General features: G+C 49.1%; 1 protein-coding gene across 2 annotated transcripts in view; it reads left to right on the top strand.

Annotated features, from left to right (window-relative positions):
* Window positions 1–24,972, top strand: part of THAP4 (THAP domain containing 4) — a 60,329-nt gene that overhangs the window by 27,795 nt on the left and 7,562 nt on the right. Inside the window, exons 3-6 of one of the 2 annotated variants that reach the window (XM_036753410.1) lie at window positions 10,642–10,801; window positions 14,221–14,330; window positions 15,422–15,525; window positions 21,698–21,761. In XM_036753410.1, the coding sequence (XP_036609305.1) occupies window positions 10,642–10,801; window positions 14,221–14,330; window positions 15,422–15,525; window positions 21,698–21,761 (438 nt within the window). The remainder of the gene's footprint in view (window positions 1–10,641; window positions 10,802–14,220; window positions 14,331–15,421; window positions 15,526–21,697; window positions 21,762–24,972) is intronic. The other variant, XM_036753411.1, reaches the window with a different exon arrangement.

Genomic DNA, 24,972 nt, shown 5'->3' with positions numbered 1-24,972 from the left:
CCTTTTTTATCTTGTTTTTTTTTTTGTAAAAATTTTGCTGCATTGGAACCTTTCTTTAATCACTTTAAGGCATTTCTTTTATCTTTTGGTATTTTTCCTTTTCCTTCTGATGCAGAGTCAGCGTGCAACTTTGTAGCATTTCTTTTCTGTTGTTTCTTTTATACTGAAGCATTTAAATAGTATTTTCCTTTGCCTCATTCATTATCTCTCAGATGAACATTCCCTCCCCCTTGTTTCTAAAAAATTATTTTTCATCCTTTTTCTTTAATATCTTAAAAGGCAGATGACTTTGGAGTTAAGATAAAATTCCTTCCCCTTCCTACAGAGCAGGTCTGTCCTGTATTGTCCTCCTTTTGTGTGTGTGTGTGTGTGTGTGTGTGTGTGTGTGTGTGTGTGTGTGTGTATGTGTGTGTGTGCACACACGCTCACACAAGACAGACAGACAGACACAGAGAGAGAGGAGAGGGAAAGAGAGAGGAGGAAGAGAGGAGAGAGACAGACAGAGAGATAGGGAGAGAGAGACAGAGACAGAGAGAGGGAGGGAGGAAGAAAGAAGATGAATCAGTCTCTAGAGGTTACCACCAGACAGCTAAAGCTTGGGATGGAGGAGCTTGCTCCTCCCCGCCCCCCCCCAACTCCAGTGGCTGTTGTTTCCAGGAGTGTCTAGGTTCACCTTCTTGTTCACGTAGCTTCTCCCCTCTAGTTTTCAGTCCTTGGCCTGAGGCGACTCAGCACAGTTAACCAAGAGCAGGTCTGGAGTCAGGGGGCCTTGCCCAAGTCCTGCCCCTCGTACCAGGTCTGTGGCTACAGGCCAATCATTGCCCCAAGCCTCGGTCTCCTCATCTGTAAAGCTGATAATACCTATAATATCCTCAAGGTTCTTAGGAAGCGCCAATGCATTGCCACGCTTAAAGAGCTTTGCCAGCTCTAAAGTACTGTATAAATATGACTTGTGGGCACTGGTACAGAGGCAGCCTCAGTTTTTCCTCTTGGTTTTTATCTCTGCCTCTTTCCACCCCAGGTGATGGGGGTGGGGCGGCTGGAGGAGATTCAGGGGCTCTGCTCCCCCCAGGCCTTGTGGTCCATCCCTCCCCTCTAATTCAGGGGGAGCACAGTGGCAGGAGTAGCTAGCCCCTTTCTCTAGCCCTGTTCCCTGGGCAATACCGGTGGTGACTGCTCCTGGCACTCGGTGCTTTCTCCCTATGGTTCTTCCTTTGTATTTCTGCAGCCATGGCTGTTCCTCCTCTTCCTGTCAGCCTCTTCCAAAAAACACGTGGTCCAGTCAAGGTAACCTTTCGGTCTTCCCAGAAGCCCTCCCCACCCTAGGCAGGTGGCAGTGGCCTGGGCGCTGGCTGCCGCCCTGCCTGGGATAGGCTGGAAAAGACCTGCCTTTCTTCCCTTTCTCCTTTTCCTTCCTTGACCTTCTTGGGGTGGCTCCATCATCTTCCAGGGCAGCACAGATAAAACTTCTGCCAGGAGCTCAGATTTCTCTCGAGTGACCCATTTCTGCCTCCAGCATCTGGGGTGAGACTCCATGAAGAAAAGTGCTCATTCCTACCCGAAGAGCTGTCTAGTCAAGCCAGCCCGATCCGTGCAGAGAGGCCGACGGTGATCAGGCCTCCACGGTTCATTTTGACTTTAATGGGTTTTTTATTTTTTAAAAAGAATGATGTTACTGAGCCTTGCTTTTTCTTTCCCCCAATACTTTAGTGAAAATAGTGATAGAAAATGTCATTGTTGGTAGTGGCCCCAAGAAGCCTTTCCCCTTCTAAACCAGAAACAAGGGAACTGCAAGGGGCAGAAGGAGACCAGAAGCTGAAGAGTCTCCTGGGCCTTCTGGGTTAACATCTGTGGTCCCTGAAAGGCGATGGTTGGTGGATCTGAAGAGCAGTGTGGATCCTCCTGGATTGGGGTCACCAGTGTGGAGCCTCTTCTGTGTTTATTATCAAAATGCATTTATTGATCACTTGCTGCATACACACCAGGCTTTGTGTAAAGCCCTGGCAGTACAGAGGCAGCCCTGCCCCTCAAGGTCCTCACTGTCTAATCAAGAAGACAACATACAAATGAGCTACTTCCAAACAAGGAGGATGCCTGGGAATGATCTGCTCAGGGTCAGGAAGGGCATCCTGTAGAATGTGGACGTTAGCTGGGACTTGGAGGGGGCCTGGGAAGGCCAGAGGCTGAGATGATGAGGGGGAGCTTCCCAGGACCCAGGGACAGCCAGAGGGAGCACCTGGAGTTGGGAAATGGATGGGGGGGGGGGGGTCTTGTGCAAGAAGCAGCTGGGAGGTCAGTGCCAAACCCCAAGTCACCGTGCTGAGCAAAGGATGTAGCCAGGCTAAAGCGTTGGAGCCTTTGCCAAAGCCACTGAGAGATGAATTGGCAGGAATGTGTATGCAGGTAATTAGTGGCTTCTACAAGGTCCAGCTGAAGAGTCTGTTCTGAAGCCAGTGCTTAAAAACATGTTACAATTGGCCCTTTTCTTCTTTAATAGTAAGACTTAGGTTAAAGGCTCTTTCATGACAAGAAGGGTTTTAGGGCAAAATAATTAGAGTCCTTTTTCCATTCTTCTCCAAAAGAACTCTTTCAAAAAATGTAGTTTTCAATATTTCAATAGAATTTTAAGATTTTCTCATACTTTTTTCTTTCTTAAGTTCTTAAAAATTAAAGATATATGTTATACATACATTTATGTATGTATAGTATACACACACACACTATTTATAGATAGCTAGATCGAAGGCAGCTGGCAGCACAGTGGATCGGGCACTGGGCCAGGGGTCGGGAGGTCCTGAGTTCACATCTGTCCTAAGACAGACTAGCTGTGTGACTCTAGGCAAGTCAGTTCACATCTGTGTGCCTCAGTTTCCTCATCTGTGAGATATGGATAATAATAGCACCTCCCTCCCAAGGTTCTCATGAGGACCAAATGAAATAACAATTGTAGAGTGATTAGCCCTTTGCCTGGCACATAGTAGGCACTATAGAAATGCTTATCTCCTCCCATTTACATACACATACATATACTCACATATAGATATTTTCTACATGAATGTACTACATATAATACGTGTAGGTATATACGTATATATTAATATACACACGTATATATGTAAAATATTTTTCACAACCTCAGAAAGTTCTACTTCCTCCCACTTCTTTCTTTATTGTCATAATGTGATCGATGTCTCTGGGCCAGATTGATTGCTGAGATCAAAGACCACTGGGACAGGCAAGTTCTAAAATAGAAATATTAAGTCTTCGGAAGATTTGGCTTGAATTTATGTTTTGGAAGCTCATCTGATCGAGTTTGCAGATAATCTTAAACCCCGCCTCAGTCTTTTCTCATTTAATTTCAGGTTACTGACTGCGCTGTAAAACTATTCCTAAGAATGGGTTTCACAAACAGAATTTAGGTTTCCCGCTCGCTCCTTACACTGTCCCGTATGGTCACTCCATGTTCACAAGCTTCTCTTTACTGATCTTTCCTGATATTCCACATAACCTTTCTGTTATTTCACTTAATCCCTTCAAACAAATGGCATTTATCATACAAACTGTTTGATCTTTGTAACCCTAGCCTCTGCTGGTAAATGACAGGCCTCGCCAACTCCGTCCCAAGTTTCCAGGTAGACACTTAACTGATTTTCTGTGTTTTTCTCATGATCAGTTGACAGTGTTCAATCATGGAGAACTAATCTTCTTGTGGGGAGGACTTTGTGATGAGAGATTCCATTTTCAGTGAACACAGTCCTTGTCATATTGAAAAGAAATGTCCACGTGAGGCCGGAACACCCCGAATCTTTCCACACTTATATCTAAGTTAATGATCATAATTAATGATAATGAACATAAGTCAACAGTTGCTTATATGGCACTTTGGAGGTTTACAAAATGCTTTCTTGTCATCTCTCATGGGCCTCACTATACCGTTGGGAGGTGTAAATACTTCAAGGATTCTCATTTAATAGGCTCAGAGGCAGTAAGGGACTTGAGGTCACACAGCTGACCAGTGAAGGCCAGGATTCGTATCCAGGACTCAGCTGACTCCAGTCCTGTGAAGGACATCACTTGACAGAACTCCAGACTTGGAAGGAATGGCAGAGGCATCGGAATTCCCTGTATCCCACACCTGGCAAGTAGCCAGCCATCCTGGCTTGGAGGCTTCCTGGGAGGGAGATCCACTTTACTCTTCCCGTGTTGGGGCAGAGACATTTGTCATTAGGTTAAGTCTAAGTTGGGCTTTTTGCAGCCCCTACCCTTGCCCTGCTCTGCTTCCTGGGGCCCAGCAGACCAAGAGTCGGCACCCTCTTTGCATGAACTCCCCTCTAGAGCAGAACCCAGCTGTGGTGTTCTTCTCTGACTGGTCTGTCTCCCAGCTCAATCTTCTCATTTGCTTTAACTGGTCTCCATAGGGCACCTGGTTGCCCTTCCCTGGACCCTCTGGAGAGTGAGAAGGACTAGAGGGTTGGGAGCTGGAAGGGCCTCAGAGGTTCTCAAGTCCAGCCCCCTCAGGCCTGTGCAGGAAGCAGTACCACCATGAGGTGGTACCAAAGGTACACTGGATTCAGTGAAAGTCCTAGGGTGTGCTTGGACCCGTGGTGCTGGGTGGCCAGAGATTCAGGATCATGGGATTGTGAATGGAGAGCCAGAGGGGACTTAAAGACAATTCAGCTAATCGGGGTCCAAAAGTTTGCCCCTAGTCAAGTGGGCTGTTTGTTTTCTCCACAAGATAAATAGGGCAGTAGTTAGTGCCAAGATAGCCTTGATGAGTCTAAGACACCAGGCTCAGACAAGTGCAAGACCCAGTAGGTCTGACTGTATGTAGGGCCATCGTCATTGATCTTTGAATGGCGATGGAGAACGAAAGGGGGTGAAACGTGAAAAGGAGCACACATCTCTGGTCTCTCCCAGTGGAAGCTCATGACTTCTGGAAACTAGAGTGCGGAAGTGGACTTTCACTTGTGGCCCCGAGCTCATAGGAGCCAGCTGAGCCTCCCCAAGAACCAGTCATGCCAGACTAGCCTCACGGCCTTTGGAGGCAGGGTTACTAGACCAGTGGGCACCTACATGTTAGTAGAGCATTTGTTGGATGCTTCAGCTGCTGGGGAAACTGAAGAAACCCTGCCATGGAGATGCTGACATTAATAATCATCGCTAATGTTTCTATAGCGTTTGAAGGTTTGCACAGCACTTAGATGTTACTTTTCTCATGAGAACTCTGGGAGGGAGGTGCTCACACTCTCCTCATTTGGCAACTGAAGAAACTCAAAGAAGCCCAGGGGCACACAAGGTCACTCTTAATTAGTAAGCAAGTGCCTGAGACAGCATTTGAATTCAGGTCTTCTGACTTGAGATCCAGGGCCCTATCCATTGTGCCTTCTAGATGTCTGGAGTTATTTTGTTGTTCAGGTGTTGTTCAGTTATGTTCTACTCTTCATGACCCCATTTGGGGTTTTCTTGGCAAAGATACTGGAGTGGCCTGCCATTTCCTTTTCCAGCTCATTTTAAGATGAGGAAACTGAGGCAAACAGGGTTAAGCGACTCACCCAGGGTCATCCAGCTAGTAAGTTTCTAAGGCCAGATTTGAACTGAGGTCTTCTTGGCTCCAGGCCCTGCACTCTATCCACTGAGGCACCTAGCCGCCTGTCTAGAGATGTGATTTACCAAAATTATATCAGAGCTTTTGACAAGGAATCGAATATTGTTCTTGTGGAAGAGGCAAATGGCCAGACCCATGGAGGAGGTGGAGGACTTCTAGGGTTTGTTGAACAAATCCACCTAATTGAGGCTGTTAAAGCAGGACTAATCAGGTGCGAAGCAAGGTCTGCCTGAAGGTGCTCAGGGCCCACAGAGAATTGGGATTAGCCTCTCATCCAGCCATGATTGTTTTATAAACAGAATCTGGTTACAGGAGCTATGGGGATAACTGGAAAAGAAGAGAAGGGAAGAGAAAGGAGATGGCCCAAGAGAGCTGAATGTAGGCCAAAGAGTGTGGGTGGAAGTGGGGTGCAGGATCCCAGTGCCAGCAGGAAGCCCCAACTCCCTCCTCTGTTGTGTGTCTGTCTGCCAGCCAAGCCGGCCACCTGGTACTGGCTCCTTTTGACCCCAGGATCTGAAGGAGGAGGCCCTTGGATGGGCAGTCATGACAAGGGCAGGATCCTGAGCCCCTGGCTGTTATAGGGCATTGGTGTCCGACATGAGTAGCAAGCCCACAAAACTCCCAAGGAAGCTGAAGCAGATAAAAACATAATTGGGAAAGGCTGAACAAAAACAATTAAAAAAAAACAAAGATCATGTTAATTTGTGGTTGTCTGTCAGTAAAGTGGCCAGCAGGGATCCCCAGTGGTGTAGGGACCTCCCAGAAGTGGAAACTCAGCCCCAAGGGGTCGGCTTGTCTGCCTGAGCCAGGAGGCCATCAATGGATGTAGCTGAGGTGAAAATTAGGGCTATTGAGCTCAGATGGAGTCCATCTTAGGGAAAACTTAGCTTCTGAAAAACCTCACTCATCACAGTTTATGTATTTTCTCAGTAGTTTTCACGTGGTAGGTGGTTGGGGGTGAACATTCAGTTTGGCAAAATGTTTTGTTGCTAAGTAATGCCGAGGTGACACAGATGGCCCCTGCCCTTGGGGAGTTTATATTGTGTTTGGGTGGGAGGAGCTGCTGCTCTCCCCCATCACAGGAGACAGGTAGGGAGAGCCTGCTTGAGAAAATGCCCAAAATCACTGGACCTTCTTTAGGGAGTCCAGGGTCTGGAGGTGGTGCCTGCCTGAAGGGGGCGGTGCCTGCCTGAAGGGGGCAGCTCCCATCTAGGCTCTGCCGCACATTTTCCGAGGGACTCTGGACAGGTGAACCTAGCCCAGCCTTCAGCAGGGCTGGCCCAGAAAGGCTCCCTTAGTCCTTTAACCTGAGCTCTGTGTCCCAAGGAACTCTAACACAGATGATTTAATAATAATAATATGCAAAGTGACAGAGCTCCTTCATGAGAAATTTAAAGGGAGATATGTCCAGAGAATTAGGGGAAACCAAGGAGAAATCTGGGACGTGAGCTAGACCTCAAAAGAAGGGAACATTTTCACCAGGTAACTCTGCCCAAAAGTGCAATCAATCATTTCTTCTTTGAGTACGTTGTAAATGCCCTGCATGAGAAGCAAGATCTGAGAGACTGAGACCCTTGGACAAGTCTGGCTGTTCCATCTCATGTCCACTAGGGGGCAAGCATGGTCCAGGCGGCTGATTGTTCATAACAGTTGGCATCGTAGCGGTCTGCTAGACGAGAAGAGAGAGGCACGAGTGCTGTGTGTGTGTGTGTGTGTGTGTGTGTGTGTGTGTGTGTGTGTGTATGTGTGTGTAACAGTGACACCACAGCATACTGGCTGGAGAGCTGGAAAGGCCCTCCCCCAAGGCCCAACGGGCAGAGCCCTTTGCCAGGGTCACTGAGGGACTGTTTTCCACATTAACATTTTGGTAACTCTAATTTGTTTATGTCAAAGAGAAGGTTTGGAAAGAAAGCAGATGGGAGTCCCCTTAAAGAAATGCCTGGTCTTTGAAGAAGTGGCAAAGTGCCTTGGTTCTCTTCCCTCCCAGCCTGATGATCCCTAAACTCTGGAGCCTCCTCCTTGAGAAGGACAGCAGAAACCTCCCCAAAGCATTAGCAGCCCGCTCCAAGCCTGCCTGCTCCTTGGCCCCTGCCAGACTCCTGGATCCTGAGTCCCGCCTTTCATTGGGCTGGAACGCTCAGGCTTCCTTGGGGTTTGCCCCTGCCTAGATGTCTCACCAGATCTGGTTCTGCCTGGTTCTTACTCATTTCGTCTGAATCAGCAGCGCCTAACTGCCCTGGGGCAGACTCCCACAAAGCCTTCTTCCTTGCACTAATTCTTTCATGTTCCCTTCCCTCTCCTGTGTTTTTATAGCAGCAAGTAGCCTGCAAACTCTCCTTGTGTGTCAGAATTTGAAGGAAAAATGCTCCTCTCTCCTGCCATCCCTCCCCAAGGCTTCGGGTTAGGGAGGGAACTTGCCATCGACCTGGCTACTTTGCCTGCCTGAGAACTACCTGGCCTTTTCCATCATCTGAGGACTAAACCTGACCTGGAGCCCCCATTTAGAACCAGCCCCTGCAGAGCAGGGGCTGTCTTGCTTATCTGTTGGTATCCTCTGCATTTGGCACATAGTAAGCACTTAATAAATGCTTTTCTCTTCCTTTAATGAAACACTTGCCCAGAAATTCAAGCCCCATAAGTCCACTGGTGTCCACTTGAACACTGAGGGTGATGTGCAAACTTCTACCTACATGAGGCAGAGATCCAGTCAGGCGCCATATGCAAATAGCTCTTTGGGTCCTGGCCTGCCTCGGGCGCCGACTGAAAAGAATAAACAGCATTATTTTTAAGGAGAATTTTCAGCAATATAGCAACATGAATTTGGGTGAACTTTGTTAGTGTTTTGCTGTGGAATTTTCTTAGTTCAGTTCAGTCTGCTCCTCTTCACTCTTTTGTTGATTGGCTATTTTAGAGGGAGGCGGATGCCTGTTAGCGAGAAAAAGGACCATTTCCCCACTATTACAGCAGTCCTTCCAACAAAGGCCTCACCCTGAAGTGGAAGGAGCCCCGAGTTCTTAAGACACTTTGTGGGAATGCTCTTGCAGAAAGGCTTTGGAGATGTCAAAGGACTGGTCCAGCAGAGTTTGGAGAGGCCTCATCTTCAAACTAGCTAGAGTGGCCACAGGAGCCCTCAAAGACCATCTACTAAGGCATAGAGGTGTCACAGTCTTTATCAGCGAAGGGTGTTCGCATATCAGGGAAATCCCAGATGCTTGAAATACTGAAGTATGAGGCAGCCGTTGCAGAGTAGAAAGGTGGTGCAGTGGAGAGAGCTAAGGAACCTTTTCCTCAGTTTCTTCATCTATAAAATGGAGACAGTAGTACCTCCTTCTCAGAGTTGTGAGGCCAAAATGAGAAAAGACTTGTAATGTGCTTTGTAAACCTTGAAGCATTATGGACACCCTGGTGGGTCTTATTAGCCATGACCCCAGAGTCAGATGATTCCAGTTCAAGTTCAGCCATCTTGATCTGGGGTGAATTACTCTAACCTCCTGGTGCCTGAAGGTCCTCATTTGGAGAAAAAGGAATTGTGACCTCCACCTTTGATTCTTTGTGAGCTTAAGACTTCTTGGGGCGGGGGATGGAGAGCAGCCAGTATTGGTTTAGACCTGGGCTTCTTCAGCCTGCTCATCGTTGGGGTGTTTGTCTCTCAGGAGCACAGACTTTATTGAACCTCACCATTACATACGTGTCCTCAATTACAGGCATTATAAAAAGACTCAGTAGCGTTCCTCTGAATCTTGGCTTGTTTGGTGTGGGACCTGTATATAGCTCCCAGCTCTTTTTAACTGGGCATCTTCTGTACCTTGTCCCATATATTCTTGTGTGGTAGATACTATCCTTTCCTGTCTAAGTTTTGTGAAGTTCCCAATGTCGTTCATTTGGTGTCCTTGTGTGTGTAACTGTCGAAGTAAACTTAGGTAAACAAAATGGCGCCCTGCCACCAAAGGCATGCTCCTTACTCCTTGCATGAGTCCCTTGGCAGCAGCTGGTGTCAGGGACTCTTTCTTTTTGCTGATTCTATCTAGGTTTAGTAGATTAAAAAAAAACATCTCCCTGCCTTTTAAATGGACTCGTTTTCCCTTTAAATTAGATATGTTTTCCTCATTTATACCTTTGTACTTCAGTGTTCACATTCAGAAACTTTCTTGGGTTTTGTAATATTAAATGTCTTTCAGGCAAGGTTTCTCACAAGGCTTTCAACTGAATTTGCTTATCTGGAAAGCTGAGCGTTGGCTTTCCATGCACTGAATTGACTTTTGGTGACACTCTGTGGGGAAGGCCTTGGGGAATCTTTTAGAATCATTGGAACAGTAGCCTTTCCCCCTCCCCTAATTCTCACCCTTTCTCCCTTTCCCCACACCACAGTTCCCTGGGCGGGCAGCTTCTTACGTGGGCCTCCCACACTTTTCAGTGGATTCCATGCTGTGGCTCACAGCTTTGACTTGTCACTTTGTAGGGGCCACCAGGTGTGTTGTGCAGCTCCAGTGAAAGTCCTTCAGGAGTCCAGACCGGAATCTCTCCCACTGAACACACCTTTTGTTTTCAGTCCCATTCTCCCTCATTGATCATCAGCATCATAGCATCCAATTCTGACTGAGCCTGGCACTGACTGTGAGGCTCCTGTTGGTCTTACTGCAGTGGTCTCCAAAAGCTGTTGGTGGGCAGGGGCTGCATCAGCTGGGGTCTGAGCAGGAGCAGGATCCCAGGAAACTGACCTTTGCTGGTGGCTTGATGTTCCCTACCAGCTTCTCAGTAGCGTGGGCTACCACGAAGTGAATAGGAACCAGCAGGCATTCAGATACTAATGTACAAGAGAGAAGTAGTAAGCATTACTGAGCTGGTGCTTGTGAAATCTGGTGCTGAGCCTAGCTCCTCCATTACCTGGCTTTCCGACCTGGAGCCTGGAGTCCCTTCGCCACCTGGGTTCCCCTTCATTGCTTCCTATTAAATGAGTGGGTCAGGCTAGTCCCTCATTCCGTGGTTGGAGCTGGTGACATGGCACATTCTGACCCCGCCTTCCTTGTCATCCTCAGAGACCCCTAAGATGAACCCTGCCATTGAGCCTCTCTCCTGGATGCTGGGCACCTGGCTCTCTGAACCCCCGGGAGACGGCATCTACCCGACCCTGCAGCCTTTCCATTACCTGGAGGAGGTGCACATCACTCACGTGGGCCAGCCAATGCTGAACTTTTCGTAAGTAGAAGACTCAGTCTATCTTTTCTTATCGTGAGTTTGGCCTTTGGTTTGGTCTCATTAGGAATGACCCTGATAAAAAAGCATCCGTTGGGAGCAGTGAAGTCCAGCTGGACAGTGGCATTTGAGAGAAATGCCCCTTTCTTGCCTTTCTTGGTCAGGCAGCTGATTTGTACATTCAGAAAAATGAACTGTGTACTTCTTTCAGGTGCCAACATAGATGTTACCTCTGTTAAAATTATTGACTGTTTTAACAAGCACAGAACTCTGTGGGGTGTGCTTGGACTGTAAGTCCTACTTTGAGCAATATTTCATTCATTAATTTAATTTCATTAATTAAGCCTCTAACCAGGGGTGTGCTTGAGCCCACTCCAACTTAGGAGAGCCAAATGTTAAATTTTCAGTTTTAGCGTTTACACCTCAAAAATCAGCACATGTGTAAATCAGGGTTTGATTGATTCCTTTGTCCATTGTGTAGACTTAAGAAAGTGGTGGATGCCATGTTATTGCAGATTAGTGTGCCATGCATCCCTTCTTCCCCAGAGAGCCAGTGGTTCAGTATCCCTGCCTCTGAACCCCACAGTTTCTGCATGCAAGCATCTTGGCCAACAGGGCCGCTGGCTCAGATCCAAGGCCTTGGAGGCCTCGTGGCGCCCAGTGGCCTGGTGGATCTCCACCTTTCCCTCTTCACTAAGGCCAGAGGCCCGTGGCTAGAATGGAAGCTCCTTCAGGGTGGGACTGCAGCCTCTGTGGCCTCTCACTTAATAAATGCTTGTTGATTATTTAAGAATGAGAAGAGGTCACCTGAGCAGAATTACTTAAAATAAAGCTTTGTTCTTTATATAATCAGAATTTCCCCAGGAGCTCTGGCCCTTGCTGCTCCGGGAGAGCTATCCCATATAAGAGGTGATATTTTCTTTAGAAAAGAAAAGGAAGACAAAGAGGAAAAAAATTAGCAAAGTCAGTCAGTGCATTGAAAAGTCTGAGAATTCATACAGCATTCCATGCCCATGGACCTCCCTCCTCAGTTAGAGCAGTGGGGTGCTCCAGTTAATCATGGCCCTAACACAGCATATATGAGATGGATGCAGTAAAGTGACCTATGAGAAGCCAGTTTACAGATGACCTTGAGGTGCTGAGACCCACCGGGACCCTTTTTTTTTTCTTAAACGAAGTACTCCCAGTTTGCTAAAGGAAGCTCGGTGGTCCTGGCAGAACTAAAGTGCCTCTACAGACTGAGCCGTGAAGTCCTGCTCAGGCCCATTGGGAAAGTTCTTCACCAGACTATCCAGGCCCAGAAAGCCTTCATCCAGGCTGCAGCCAAAAGCCAGTGACCCTCCTCAAGTGCAGCATGGTGTCTGATGTGGAAAGACACCTTTGGGGTCTCTGGCTCCAGGATGATTAAACGGAAAAGTGAATTCTTGTGGCTACGTGATACTTTTTTACATTGGTCTTAGCCAGAAAGGTGGGGAGGAAGCTCTGCCTTCCTGCCCCTGGGAGGAATAGAAAGCAGCATCACACAGTCCACTGTGTCTCTGGTTGCTGACACTAAGCTGTTGAGAGGTGGTCTCTGAGAAGCCTGGGTTCACATGCTGGATTCTCCAGTGAGGGAGAGCATGGCTGTGTCCCCACACATCACACTAATGGTGGGTGCCAGAGAGGGGCCAGGGCCTAGTTCTATACCACTGAACTAAACACTGGTCTTTCTAGTGCTGGGCAGTGATAGCAATTTAAACAGGGTTTAATCTCCACTGTTTTTAGCCATTTGTTGGCAGCCGGGTCACTTTTATGACCAAATTAAGTGTATGATTCTTCTCCTCTTTAAAGTGGCCCCTGTTAAAATCCTTCCTAGATTTAATTGAATAGAACTGAACAGTGAGATGAAAGGGCAGGAGAGGCAGTTCCAGTTTAACCAAATAGGATTATTCTTGGATTGGGTAAATGTCTCACAGAAAGGCCACAGAGCCTTTGGGAAACCCACCTTCCCATTAAGTTTTCTGGGGTTGGAAAGAATTAGCAATTGCGTAGTGAAAATGTTTTGTACTCTCCAAATAGATAAGTTAGTGGGTGGGAAAGGATAAAGAAAGGAGAGGGGAGGGGAGGGGAAGAGAGGAGAGGAGAGAGAGGAAAGGGTAGGAGAGGGGAGGAAAGGAGAGGAGGGGAAAGAGGAGAGGAGAGGAGGAGAGGAGAGGGGAGGAGAGGGGAGGAGAGGAGAGGAGAGAGAGGAAAGGATAGGAGGGGGGAGGGGAGGGGAGGAGAGGAAAAAGGAAAAGAAAAGAAAAGAGAAAAGTCAGCTTGTGGTTGGTGTTTGGTTTGGAAAGTGAATTGTCTGTCCCTGGTGGCCTCTGTTCTTCTTACTCTAGTGCTGGTCTTGTGACTCAGTGGGGTTCCTCACGTTCGGCCTTCTGCAGCCCAGCTGCTGTTTTTAAGTTCAGCATGGTCTGTTCTTAGGTTGTCTGTGAAGCCGAGCCCAGTGATGGGCAGGGCAGAATCACCCTCAGCAGTCGGTACAGAAGTCCTGGAATTGAACCAATGCCCATCATTGCTCTGGAGGCCAGTGAGCCAGTCCTCAGAGCCTCAGTTTCCTTATCTTTAAAATGGGCATGATAGTAGCTTTTCCTACCTCCCTCATAAGGTCGTTGGGAGGAAAGTGCTAAGTAAATCTGCTGTTCTCCAAATGTCCCCTCTCCCTGAGCTAATGGAGGAAGCCTGCTGAGCCAAGCCACTCTCTCTCTTGTCTTATCAGAGCTGACCAGAGATGATAATGGCAGCCAATGTTCTTATGGCACTTTGCTGTTACATTATCAGTGGCTTTAAAGAGCCTCGATCAAGTGCTTCATGAATATTCTCACTTGGTGTTGGCAGCCCTTCCCAGGAAGGTTCCTCTGCCTATTTGGGCTTCAGAAAGGCTGCAGTGATTTGCAGTGTGATCGATCACACAGCTTTGCTATGTTGCCCTATATCAATCAGTCAGTCAATAAACATTTATTGAGGGCCTGCTATGTTCCGGGCACTGTGCTGTCTCAAGGGAACAGCAGTTATGGCCTTGTGGCTTCCTTGCCTGATCAGGAAAGAACAGTTACAAGTCATTCACATTTTTTCAAACCATTCACTAGAAGGGGGGCTGGAATCTGGGCTCTTACAGCGTGTGGGCCTGGTGTGGGGCGCTGAGCTTGGCCGCGTTTAAAGTCATGTCAGAAACAGCAGACTTCCATTGCTGAGTTGAAATTTCCGAGCCCAAAGCTTTCCTCCTGAGCTGAGTGCATCTCTCGCCCTACTATGAGAATGAAGCCTGTCGCCCTACTATGAGAGTGAAAGGTGCTTATTGTTGTTATGTTTAAAGGATCGGTATGCCCCTGGCAGTGCTTGGGGATCACCGAAGTCTCTTGCCCTTACAGTTGGATGGTTTTCCTGCCTAGGTTCAATGCCTTCCATCCAGACACGAAGAAGCCAATGCACAGAGAATGTGGATTCATCCGTCTCAAGCCTGACTCCAACAAGGTGGCCTTTGTCAGCGCCCAGAACACAGGTACTGGCCTTTTCATGGGGCGTCAGGACCCCATGTCATCTCCACCTGGGGCAGAGTGGAGGTGTGCCCTCAGGGCCAGGCTACTGCCAGGCTGGGCTCAGAGGGAGGCTCTTGGGGAGAGTGTGCCAGGCACCATCTTGGCCACAGAGGGAAGGAAGATGGGGGTCAGGGTGACCCAAACTTTCTTTGTTTGACGAAGAAAGGTCAGAAATATACATGTTCAGAATTGGGGCCCTCCAGGAAGACTGCTTTCAGTGAGTCACTGCCACTCCTCCAGCATATGGGCGGGGATCTCAGTAATGGGCTGCAGAGACTTCTGGCCCTCACGCTTCAGACAGCCTTAGGCTTCAGGAGTGTTTGGCTCTCCAGTGGGATTTTGGGTGACCGTCTCTGCTGGTGCATCTGGGGGGACTGTGAAGGAGGGAAAGTGGCAGTGGGTCAGGCCTCAGTCACCACGTCTGAAAGCTTCTTTCTGTGGCAGGTTTGATTGTCCTCAGATGCTCATCCCGACCACGTCAATTTAAAAAATCTCTCCGAAATGAACCCACTTGACCATGTTTTTGTGTATCCGTTACCTGGAGGTAGGGTGGGAGTTTCAGACTTAGGAGGATAGAGAACAAGGCCTAACTCAGTGCCGCGCAGTCCTAGGGCAAATTGGACAGTCTAGAACCTTCTTGAGATCCTGTCTAACCCAGCACCCTCAGGTAGGACTGAAGGGAGAGGTGCAGCCGCTGGGACACTTATGGGGAGACTCCGAATCCTGGGGGCTTTCTAGCCCATCCTGCTCAGTAACTGCCCAGGAAGCACAAGAGCAGGTAATGGAGCCTGGCAGCGTCTGCACCCACCTGTCACCAGCCATGGGGGCCTGGGATGGCATGATAGAGTCTGGGTGACTGACTGACGGCACGAATATCGGTGAAGTGAGTGGTTTCACAGCTCAAGACTCAGTGGGTGGATGCTAGCCAGGTGGGGGGTGAGCATTTAGGGCCCGGATTAGATTCCTCACAGCCAAGGCAGAGCAGCCACACCAAGAGACCCCAGCGCCAGGCTTTTGGCACCACCCCGCTAAAGGACGGAACTTGTTCTTTCAGGTATTGTTGAAGTGGAGGAGGGCGAAGTGAATGGGCAGGAGCTGTGCATAGAGTCTCACTCAATAGCCCGGATCTCCTTTGCTGCAGAGCCCCGCGTGGAGCAGGTGAGAGCCCACCTGCCCCTTTAGGGATGCGCCCCTCTGGAGACGCCCCCCAGAACACCACCTTGGGGCACAGGAGGTTGTATTTGTAAGTGTTGGCTCAGAGGCTGCCCCACAGCTGGGGCCTCATGATGCCCTCATCTCCTCATTCTCACCAGCCCTGGGGAAGAGAGGATTAACATCCCTTATCTTCTGTCCTGAGAGGATCTTTCTGTCCTCACACCAAATCTGCCTCCAAGATTTTTAATATGTCTGCCATGAACAGTCCCTGAGCATAAATGGGCAGTGGTGGGGGCTGCATGAGAGCCCGGAAATGAGATTCAGATTTTATCAAGATTTACTTGGAAGCTGGAGCTGGTTCAGCACTGCCAGGGATTCAGGCCCCTGCCATGGGGAGGCCTTCATCTTCTCATCCCTTTTTCTTCCAGAGCTGTCATCCTCCTTGAAACTCTTAATAGGTATTTTTCACTTAGTTACAAACCATGTTTGGGAAGTGGACCCAGACCAGTGATATCGGGGCAGAATTCCTTTGGCACCCAGTTCCCTGGGGAACAGGTGCCATCTTTATTTCAAGGAGCAATGATCTCATTAGCATAGCTTCTGTCTCCGTTGTGTCAGCGGCAGCCAGTGTCAGAATGCTGCTGGGCTGGGCCTCAAGGCCTCTCCAGCTCAGGGGACGGGTCCAGACTGTCCAGAAGCCAGGGTCACCTGCATGCTCCCAAGAGGCACCTGGGGCCGATGCAGGCCATAGAGATCTGGAGTTCTTGACTGTGCTGGGGGCCCAGAAGGCGTTCTGAGTGTGCATCAGCTGATCTGGTCTTCTTCCTTAAGGTGCAGCTTATGGAGACATTTGCAGATGAGATGATGACTGACAAACTGATGCTTGTTTTATTTTTAAGAAAGTTCCTACAAAGCCTGCAGGGGAAAGTTAAGGATTCTCTTTGGACTCTCCTGAGACCCCATTCATCTTTGTTTCATCCTATTTTTACAGACTTCTTTGACTGCTTTTTGTTTTTGTGTCCTCGGCGCTCCCCAGTCTTTCTTAGAGTGAGCTGTCCTTCATAGCTGCAGGTCAGCCGAGCCAAACAGCACATTGCCTCTGCTGTGTGCCGTGCCTGGAGTCCCCCACTTCTGCAAAGCCTGCTGGGATCCCTCCTTTGGGACCCACTTGGGTGTTATCATTTCAGTTTTCAGTTTCTACCTCCCATGACTCCTCAAAGTGGCAGGAAGAATAAACAGTTCCACCTCCCAGTGAGAAGAGGGATATTCCCAGCAGGCAAGCTCTGGGCCTGGCGGCTGTTCCTGGTGACTCAGCTCAGCTGAGCATTTCTGTGGGTGTCTGGGAGGGCAGGCCCCAGTGACTGAGCCCATACAAGGGCATTCTTCTCTCCTGGGCTCTTCAAGGAGGAGCCGGGGAGGAGGCAGGGCTCTCCTCCGTGGGAGTCCCCTGAAGAAGCCGGAGGAGCAAGAGAGTGTTGTAGAGTTGGGTCAGCAGGGCTCCCTCAGCCACCCTGCCCTTCCATGCTCAGGTTAGACCATGAAGTCCTTGAAGGCAGAAACCGTTTTGTTCTTGTCTTTTGGCCTGTGTATCCCCAGCTCCCAGCACAGCAACCACCGCCCAGGAAGTGCTTCTCTGCAGAAGCTCTCCAAGATTCAGCAGCTGCCCCCTTGGGTCCTAAGCCAGGCTTCACGTTTGTCCTGCCCAGCACCCTGGCCAGCAGGGGCTTTCCTTTTCCTTCCGGTCAGTCAGTGGTCATTCTCTCCATCCCTTTGGGCCCTTCCACACAGGCCCAGTGTCCTGCCTCTAAAAGGTCCTGCTTTGTTTTGCATCTGGCAGGGGACTGCACAGAGTCCCACAGAAGCAGCCGAGGTCATAGCTCAGCCAGCTCTCAGGGGGTCTCATTTGTAGTTACAAAGGCTGTCTCTTCATTCTCCCTTTTGATTTTCACCATACATAGCGTCTCCATTTTATTGATGGAGAAACTGAGACTAAAAGATGAAATGAATGGTGTGTCTAGGAAAAGATGACGTGCCCAGTGTGCACTGCCCTGGATCTCTCCTGGCCTCCTCTCTAGCCTCCCTGCACTTCCCTCCAGGAAATGCAGTGGCCCTTCTCCCTGCCAAGGTGAGCCCTGCCCCAGGAGCCCTTCTGTCTCCCTGTGGGTCACACTTTAGATTTCTGGCATCCTCAGTCTTTCTTTATCTTTTGGGTCTTTCTCTGCCACCTGCAAACACAGGGATCGTACTCTCTTATCGCTATCAAGTTCCTAGAAAGAACTTTTCTATTGACTGTCTCTGTTTTTCATCAGTGACCCCCTTCTTAGCACCCCTCCCCCCCATTCATTCCTTCCGCTGGACCAAAATGGCACTGGCTGGGAGCTCCCAGCTGTGGGATGGACGACATCGCTCTCCTCCCTGCTCTTCTCTATGGCTTTCTCACCCTTCCTGGGTGCCCTCCTCTTGACTGCCCTGGCACCCATCTCCCTTGGCCACTTGGATCTCCTCATCGCCCATCTTGGCAGCCCCTGGAGGCCTTGCCCTTCACCCTTTTCGTGAGTGGTTCAGTTACCACCCTATTCCACTATTTCCCAGACCTGGCTCCCCAGAAGCCCCAAGGTCTCCTTCTCCTATGTGGGACTGCCCCAGCTGATGTGCCTCATGCCCACATCCACAGGCCTCTGACACCCTAGTGCCTGGCCCTGCTCCCTCCCCAGCCTTTCTCTGGGCCTGGGTCCACAGCCCCTCTTCCACTGAACTCAACCCCATCTTGGGCAGAGAGTTCTAAGCCCCGGTTATTCTATGTGCACCCAGACCCAAGTAGTTCCCTGGTCCTGCTTCTCTTCCCAATCCCCCTTCCCCTTTGCCAGCTCAGCCAGCCCACCAGGTACCTAACCCCTGACTCCAGAAATGGGAATCCCACTGATGACATGGTCCCTTTGTCATTCACTGCCCCCATACATACTGGGTCTTACTTGCATAGAGCCAAGGTGGATGTGTCCGTCCATCTGTAGGTAGTCTCTGGTAACAGCTTTTCCTTTCCTAACTCAGAAATGATCTTACTTGTCCCGTTCTGTCCTTTGGCCAGAAGAGAGACAGAGCAGGTTGCTCACTTGTCCCACTGCCCCGGGACAACAGCCCTCCCTCTGCCCCCCAAAGGTTGTTCTTCCCTGAGGGTGTCATGGGTCAATTCTGTCCATCTGTCTCTTAATACCATTTCCAAGGTATGGAGAGAGTGGGACCAATTCTCTGTTTCCAAGTTGCTTTAAAACAGGCTGTGTCTGCTGGGCTATCACCCTGCCTGGTGTGATTCAGCACGCCCACACCTGTCTGTGCTCCCCAAATAACTCCTGCCTCTTTCCAGTTGGTCACCCCCCACCACCACCACTCCTTGTCTTCTTTCTTCTTCCTTCACAGACACTTCTCTAGGGCATTTTCTTCAAAGAACTTAAAGGTGAAATGACCTTGTAAAGCAGAAGCCATTTTTGAGTTTTATGGTCGGCTTCCGTTCCTTCCCTTCCTTATTGGGTCAGTTTTCCTTAACTGCTTCTGTTGTTACTACCAAGCTTGCTACCAAAGGACAACATTGTGCCCAGCCATATAGACACCCCAACCCCGCTTCCTACAGAGGAGGGGGGACCCACTGGCCTCACGGCCCAGTGGCCTCTTTTACTCCTGGTTCTTCTTGTTTTGCTCTGCATCCATTCAGACACATCCTGTGTGTTCTCTGCTGTTCATGCAGAATGATGAGCCGTCATTCTCCGTATCCTTGGATTCTAGTTTGTTTTCTACCTCCAGTATTTTGTGTCAACTAAGCCCTTTCTTTGGTTTCCTCTTTTTTTGCAGGGCAGCCAGGGTTAAGTGACTTGCCCAGGGTCCCACAGCTAGTAAGTGTCAAGTGTCTGAGGCTAGACTTGAACTCAGGTCCTCCTGACTCCAGGCCGGGTGCTCTGTTCACTGTGCCATCTAGCTGCCCCTGGGGCCTTTCTTTGTCTTTGCTCTTAGCCCTGGCCAGCTGGTGGGCTATGTCAAGCAGCAGGGTCACCAGCTCACCGACAGATCTATCTTTTTAAAAATTCCTTATTTTTATGAATTTGACAAACAGCAAATATAAATGTTTCCATGTGCACAGATGCAAATGGATTTCACGTGAAGTTGTTTGGGGTTTTTTAATCCATATGAGATTTAACCCAGGAGTCTCAACACTCCCCAGTTCATGAGTACCCCTTCAGAGCTCCCTGCTGCTGCCCCTCTTTGCACTGGTGAAATGGATCATTTCCCCTTATTTTGGCATCATTGTCACCACCCCCTGCTACCTACCCAGAACTCTGCACCTGCCTGCCCTCAGCTGCTGTGAGCTCAGACTGCATTGGTCCAGAGGTTGGCCAAGGCAACTCTTGCCTCCCAAGTCCTGGGTACTCTGCCCCTCCTAAGGTCGTCCAAGGTGGTCATTGCCTTCTTTGGCCCCATGTTGTATTGCTGGCTCATACTGAGCATGTGTGTGCTTGCTCTCTTGCTCTCTCTTGCTTTCTCTCTCTCTCTCCATCTCTCTCTCTCTCTCTCTCTCTCTCTGTCTCACACACCTAGTCACACTCCCAATTGTGTACTACTAAAGTTAACTGTTGAACTCTGAGTATAGACATTACATTTCTCACTATTATTTTTTCTAGACCAATCCCTTTTAATTTTATTCTTAAAATTTTCATTTACTATAAAATTTCATCTTCTTGTATTTAACTCAGTCAGTGTTCTCACCTCACCTGACATTTTCAGTGCCCATGGTCTTGAAGGTGCCAAATGATCAGTCATCCTGTTCTCTGAAACCTTCGTAGTGTAGACACAATCTTGTTTTTGAGCCACATGGAGACAGAATTGAAAGGCCCAATAGGTTTCATTTAGAACTCACCCTCCCATCGAAATCTTCCTCTGGCCTTTGAGGCTGCTCACATGACCCTTCGTCTGGTCTCACCCACATTACTGTTGCTTTGATTTGGATGGAGCTGATATAACAGCTGGCATTTACATAGTGCCCGCCATGTGTACTATGCTCAGCACTCAGCAACCCTGGGAGGCAGGTGCTTTTAGTATCTGCATTTTACAGTTGAGGAAACTGAAGCAGGCAGGGATTGTGACTTGCCCACATTTGAACATTCCTGATCAGGGGAATGAATGATAGACCTGTGCCTCGTGTAGTCCCCTCCTTCGACCCCCTCCAGCTTGAACTCCTACTTGCAGTCTTGTGTCTCCCAGAGGGGCAACTGCTACCTCCTGTACCACGAGTAAGATTTGTGGGTAGCTACACTCCTAACGTCGTGGCTCTTAAGCCCCAACCAGCCAGTAGACTCAATGTTTAACAAAGGCATTTCCTTAAGAGTTTCAAGACATTCCTCCTTTAAATCCTGGGCACACTCTTTCACTAATACACAGGGTCCATTGAGGAGGAATGGCAGAAACTTAAGGCACAATGATAGTGAGGCGCACGTGTAGGGAGCACATATGGCCGTGGCAGCTCACAACTCTGGAACTGCAGGGCCCCCACGTCCCTTCATTCACTGTGACTACAACTCTCCTTGTGGGCTGAAAGTGTGGTTCTGCTGCTAGGCTGAGTCACTATCCCCTCACCGTGCGCAGTCTCACCTGAATGGGTGTCTCCATTGGACTCCCTTGGCTAGCCTGCTCTACTGCTAAGCTAGGCTGTACTGTCCCTCGGCTGGGTGGGCTCCTTAATGGCAGCAATAGCCTTCCCCACTTTCTGCTTCAGACTCAGTTGAGGCTCTCACCTGAGGTCTCAGTGCTGTTTCAGAAAAGGCAGAAATCCTTATTTAGGATTGGCAGAAGGTTCTCTACTTGCTTGGCCAGGCTCTGAGGGTGTGTGTGTGTGTGTATGTGTGTGTGTGTGTGTGTTTCTACCTTCTGGGCAGTAGCAGGTGGCAGTATAGAGAGGTATAATCACTTCATTTCTTTTCTTTTCTTTTCTTTGACTACCCTTCTTGGTTGGGGGCTAGTCCACTCAGTGAGATACCCTACTCTATTGCCTGGAACTCTGCCTTCTCTTCACCTGCTGCCTTCCCTGGTTTCCCTTGATCCCCATCACTGGTACCTCCCCTCTGAGATTGCCTTCTGTGTATTCTATATGTCTTGTATGCACGTAGCTGTTTGTATGTATTTCCTCCTTCAGAGTGTGAGGTCCTCGAGGCAGGGGCTGACCGTGCTTTTGCCCTCCTCGGTGTCCCTGGCACATGGTAAGTCCTTAACAAACGTTTGTTGTCGCCACTGCTGAGGGTTTACCTTGTGAGATGATGAAAAGTCATATTGGCTTCTAGGGACCAGTGACCCAGCGCGTGTCATCAGGGAGTGGCCCTCCCGCCTTATTTCCTGCTTCCTTTCTGGCTGCAAATGGTGCGGCCATACGCAAAACTGGTATTTCTCCAGGTCCCAAATTCCAAACTGATCATTGAATTTTACAGATGCAAAAGCAGGCTGAGAGAGGCCCGGGTGAGCTGGCCGAGGTTCTACAGCTCGAGAAAAGTGTTCTCATCTGCAGCTTGGGGTGGGGCAGGTGATGGGCCCTGGCCAGCCTTCCTCCCTTCTCCACTCCTTGAGGAGATGAGGACATGGCCACTTAAGACCACGTTCTGCCTTAGCTGGCGTGAGCCTGGGTTTGCGCCGCCCCCTTGTGTTTGTTCCTTCCTGATCTTAGGTGAATGAATAGTCCAAGATGGCCACATCCAAGTTTGGAAGCCATCACGTACATCTTAGGGCCCACTGAGCTGGCTGGCAGCCTGGGAAGCTTCTGAGGCACAGATGGCTCCTGGCTAAACTCTAGTCATTAGAGGACTGGCCCAAGCCTGGCCTCCTGACCAGCTGACAGGTATTGTTTGGAGAGGCTTCCAAAGTGCGACACATTTGAACTCAGGGCTTCCTGACTCCAGTTCAGCACCCTGTGGCACCACCTAGCGTCCATGCAAAGCCTTCATTCAGTTTAATCAGAATGTGTGCTCCTTATGCATTCATGTAAATGCCTCATGTGTTAGATGAAGCTAAGACTTGTAGGAGGTTTCATCCCCACATGGGAACCTTTTGATCATTTTTAAAAGTAAAATAACTTTTATACCACCCTGGTACATTTTAAAATACATTTTTTTCATTTTATATAAAATATTGTGATGCCTGAACTAATTGGAGATTAGCAGATTAGCCTGATTTTGAAAGAATAGAGAAGTCTTTTTTCGTCTCTGTTCATTTGTCAGTTATTTAATCCAACGAATATGTTACTAGGTATGTAGTATCTACCCGCGGAGAGAAAAGACTAAATGAGACACAGTCACTGAGGAGTCTGCCACTGAGGGTCCCAGATATGTGGACTGTGAAGGCACAAGGGACCCAGGCCTATGGCAGAGGGTCAGAGGGAGCAAGGCCATGAAGAGGCTTACTTTACAGATTTGATTGGGGGAATCTCTCTGTACCACCATACTGTGGATTCTTTTCTCACCCAGAGATTGCATGTTCTTGACCACTTTGGGGAAATTTCTCTCATCTCTTCAGGCAAAATGTCCTCTGGGGTCCCCCCAGGTGAAGTGCATTGCTTTATCTTCTGTTGTCTTTACATCTTGGGCTTCCTGGCATTCTGTGCTGGTTTGATTTTCAGGAGGCATTGGGAGTGGGGAGCCCCGGGTTCCAATCCAGCCTCAGGCACGCCCTGTGCTATGTGATGCTGGGTCAGCCACCGGCCTCTCTGGGCCAATTTCTTTGTCTGTGAAAGGAGGGGCTGGACCCAAGGCAGCTGCAGGTCTCAACCCAGTGATGGATTGGGCCTTGCTCCCCCCCTCCCCCACCCCCCACATTGATTCTGGGCTTTGCTGCTTCGGTGGACATTTTTACACATTTTCTCTGTGTTTCTGTGAGTTGTTCCAGCTCCTGTTCTCTGGATTCCTTTTTTCTGAGCCACAGACTTCTGTTAATCCTTTTAATGCAGATGTTCTTAACCTGGGGTCCGTGCACTTACTGTTTTTGATATTTTGAAAACTATTTAACAACATTTCTTCTGAGAATTTTATCTCATTTAATCCCCTCAATAACCTTGGGAAGTAGATACTGTTATTATCCCCACTTTATGGTTGAGGAAACTGAGGTAAACAGAAGTTAAGTGACTTGCCCCAGGATCATGCAGGTGGTTCGTGGACCCCACTGGCCTGACTGTCTAAGGGGGCCATGGGCCCCACCAGCCTAGCTGCCCAAAGGGGCCATGGGCCTCAGTGGCCTAGCTGCCCAAAGGGGCCATGGGCCCCACCAGCCTAGCTGCCCAAAGGGGCCATGGGCCTCAGCGGCCTGGCTGCCTGAGAAGTCAGGACACATAAAAGTTAGGAATTGCTGCTTTAATGTGACAACCATCTATTTGCTTTTCCATTTGAATTTATTTTTCAGCTTGTATCTTTTCTGATGTTGTTTCAGCCTGCAATTCTATAGTACTTTTGTCCTTTGGTTTTCTCATATTGCAAAATTTCTTTATATATAGATCAAGAGAAATTTTCCTTTTGCTTCCTGAGTTCATTTGTTACCTGCAGGTTCTGTTTATTGTTATGTTTTTGGTTCCGTGTATTTGGTGGGCAGTGGGGTCAGTATCCCAAGAAGCAGTTCTCCATGCAGGTGAGGGCCCTGTTCCCAGAAGGAAGCTGGTTGCCAGGCAGCGAACCTGCCCTGCTTTGCTCCCAGGCTGGCCCGAAAAGTCCCTCCCTGCTGGCTCATGGTTAGGCCTCAGCTTCCTTCCAGGCCTGTGCCTCTAGGCTGCATCAGCCCTACCATGCCTGCCTTGTCCAGGCCACAGCATTGGTGCCTCCCGATGGATCCATTGGTTTTTCTTTTCCTTAGCAGGTTTTCTTGGTTCTTGTTTTGGCTTCTGCTGCCTCAAGAGGGAGGCCTTAGTGGAAATGGTTCCTGGCTTCTCTTGCTTCCGCCCACCGTTTTTCCTTTAGGTTAGGCTCAGCAGCAGAGTTGGCCAAAAGGAGAGTTGCTTTGGAGGCCTGAGTCCTGCCTTCTCTTTGTTGCTAGAGGGATTTCTTAGAGGGAATGTTGTTTGTTAACAAGATTAAAATGAGCACTAGGCCTACAGAGCTATTAAAAACAAGCTGGGGCTGTGGTCTGTTAGGTTTCCCAACCCCTCCCATCCCAGAAGAGGAAGATGGGAGAAGCTGGGGTCTCTGCCTCTGCCTGACAGGGCTGCCTGAAGGCCCCTTTGCCGTACTCTGTACAGCAGTTCTATATCGAGCATAATGCTTGTGTCAGACTTGGAGCAGGTGAATGCATTCCTCCCTTATGCCTCTCCCCAGATAGGCCTCTCTCACTGAGCCTGCCTATCCCTGCACATGTCTGAAAGGGAGACGAGACCCTCGATGAAGCACGCCCCCAAACAGAGCAGTGGTTAATGTCTTTACGCAGGGGTGTGATGTCTGCTCT

Source organism: Trichosurus vulpecula, chromosome 4, assembly GCF_011100635.1.
Source record: "Trichosurus vulpecula isolate mTriVul1 chromosome 4, mTriVul1.pri, whole genome shotgun sequence".
NCBI lineage: Eukaryota > Metazoa > Chordata > Mammalia > Diprotodontia > Phalangeridae > Trichosurus > Trichosurus vulpecula.
The sequence above is the reverse complement of the archived record's forward strand: the minus strand, read 5'-3'. Positions and strand labels throughout refer to the sequence as shown.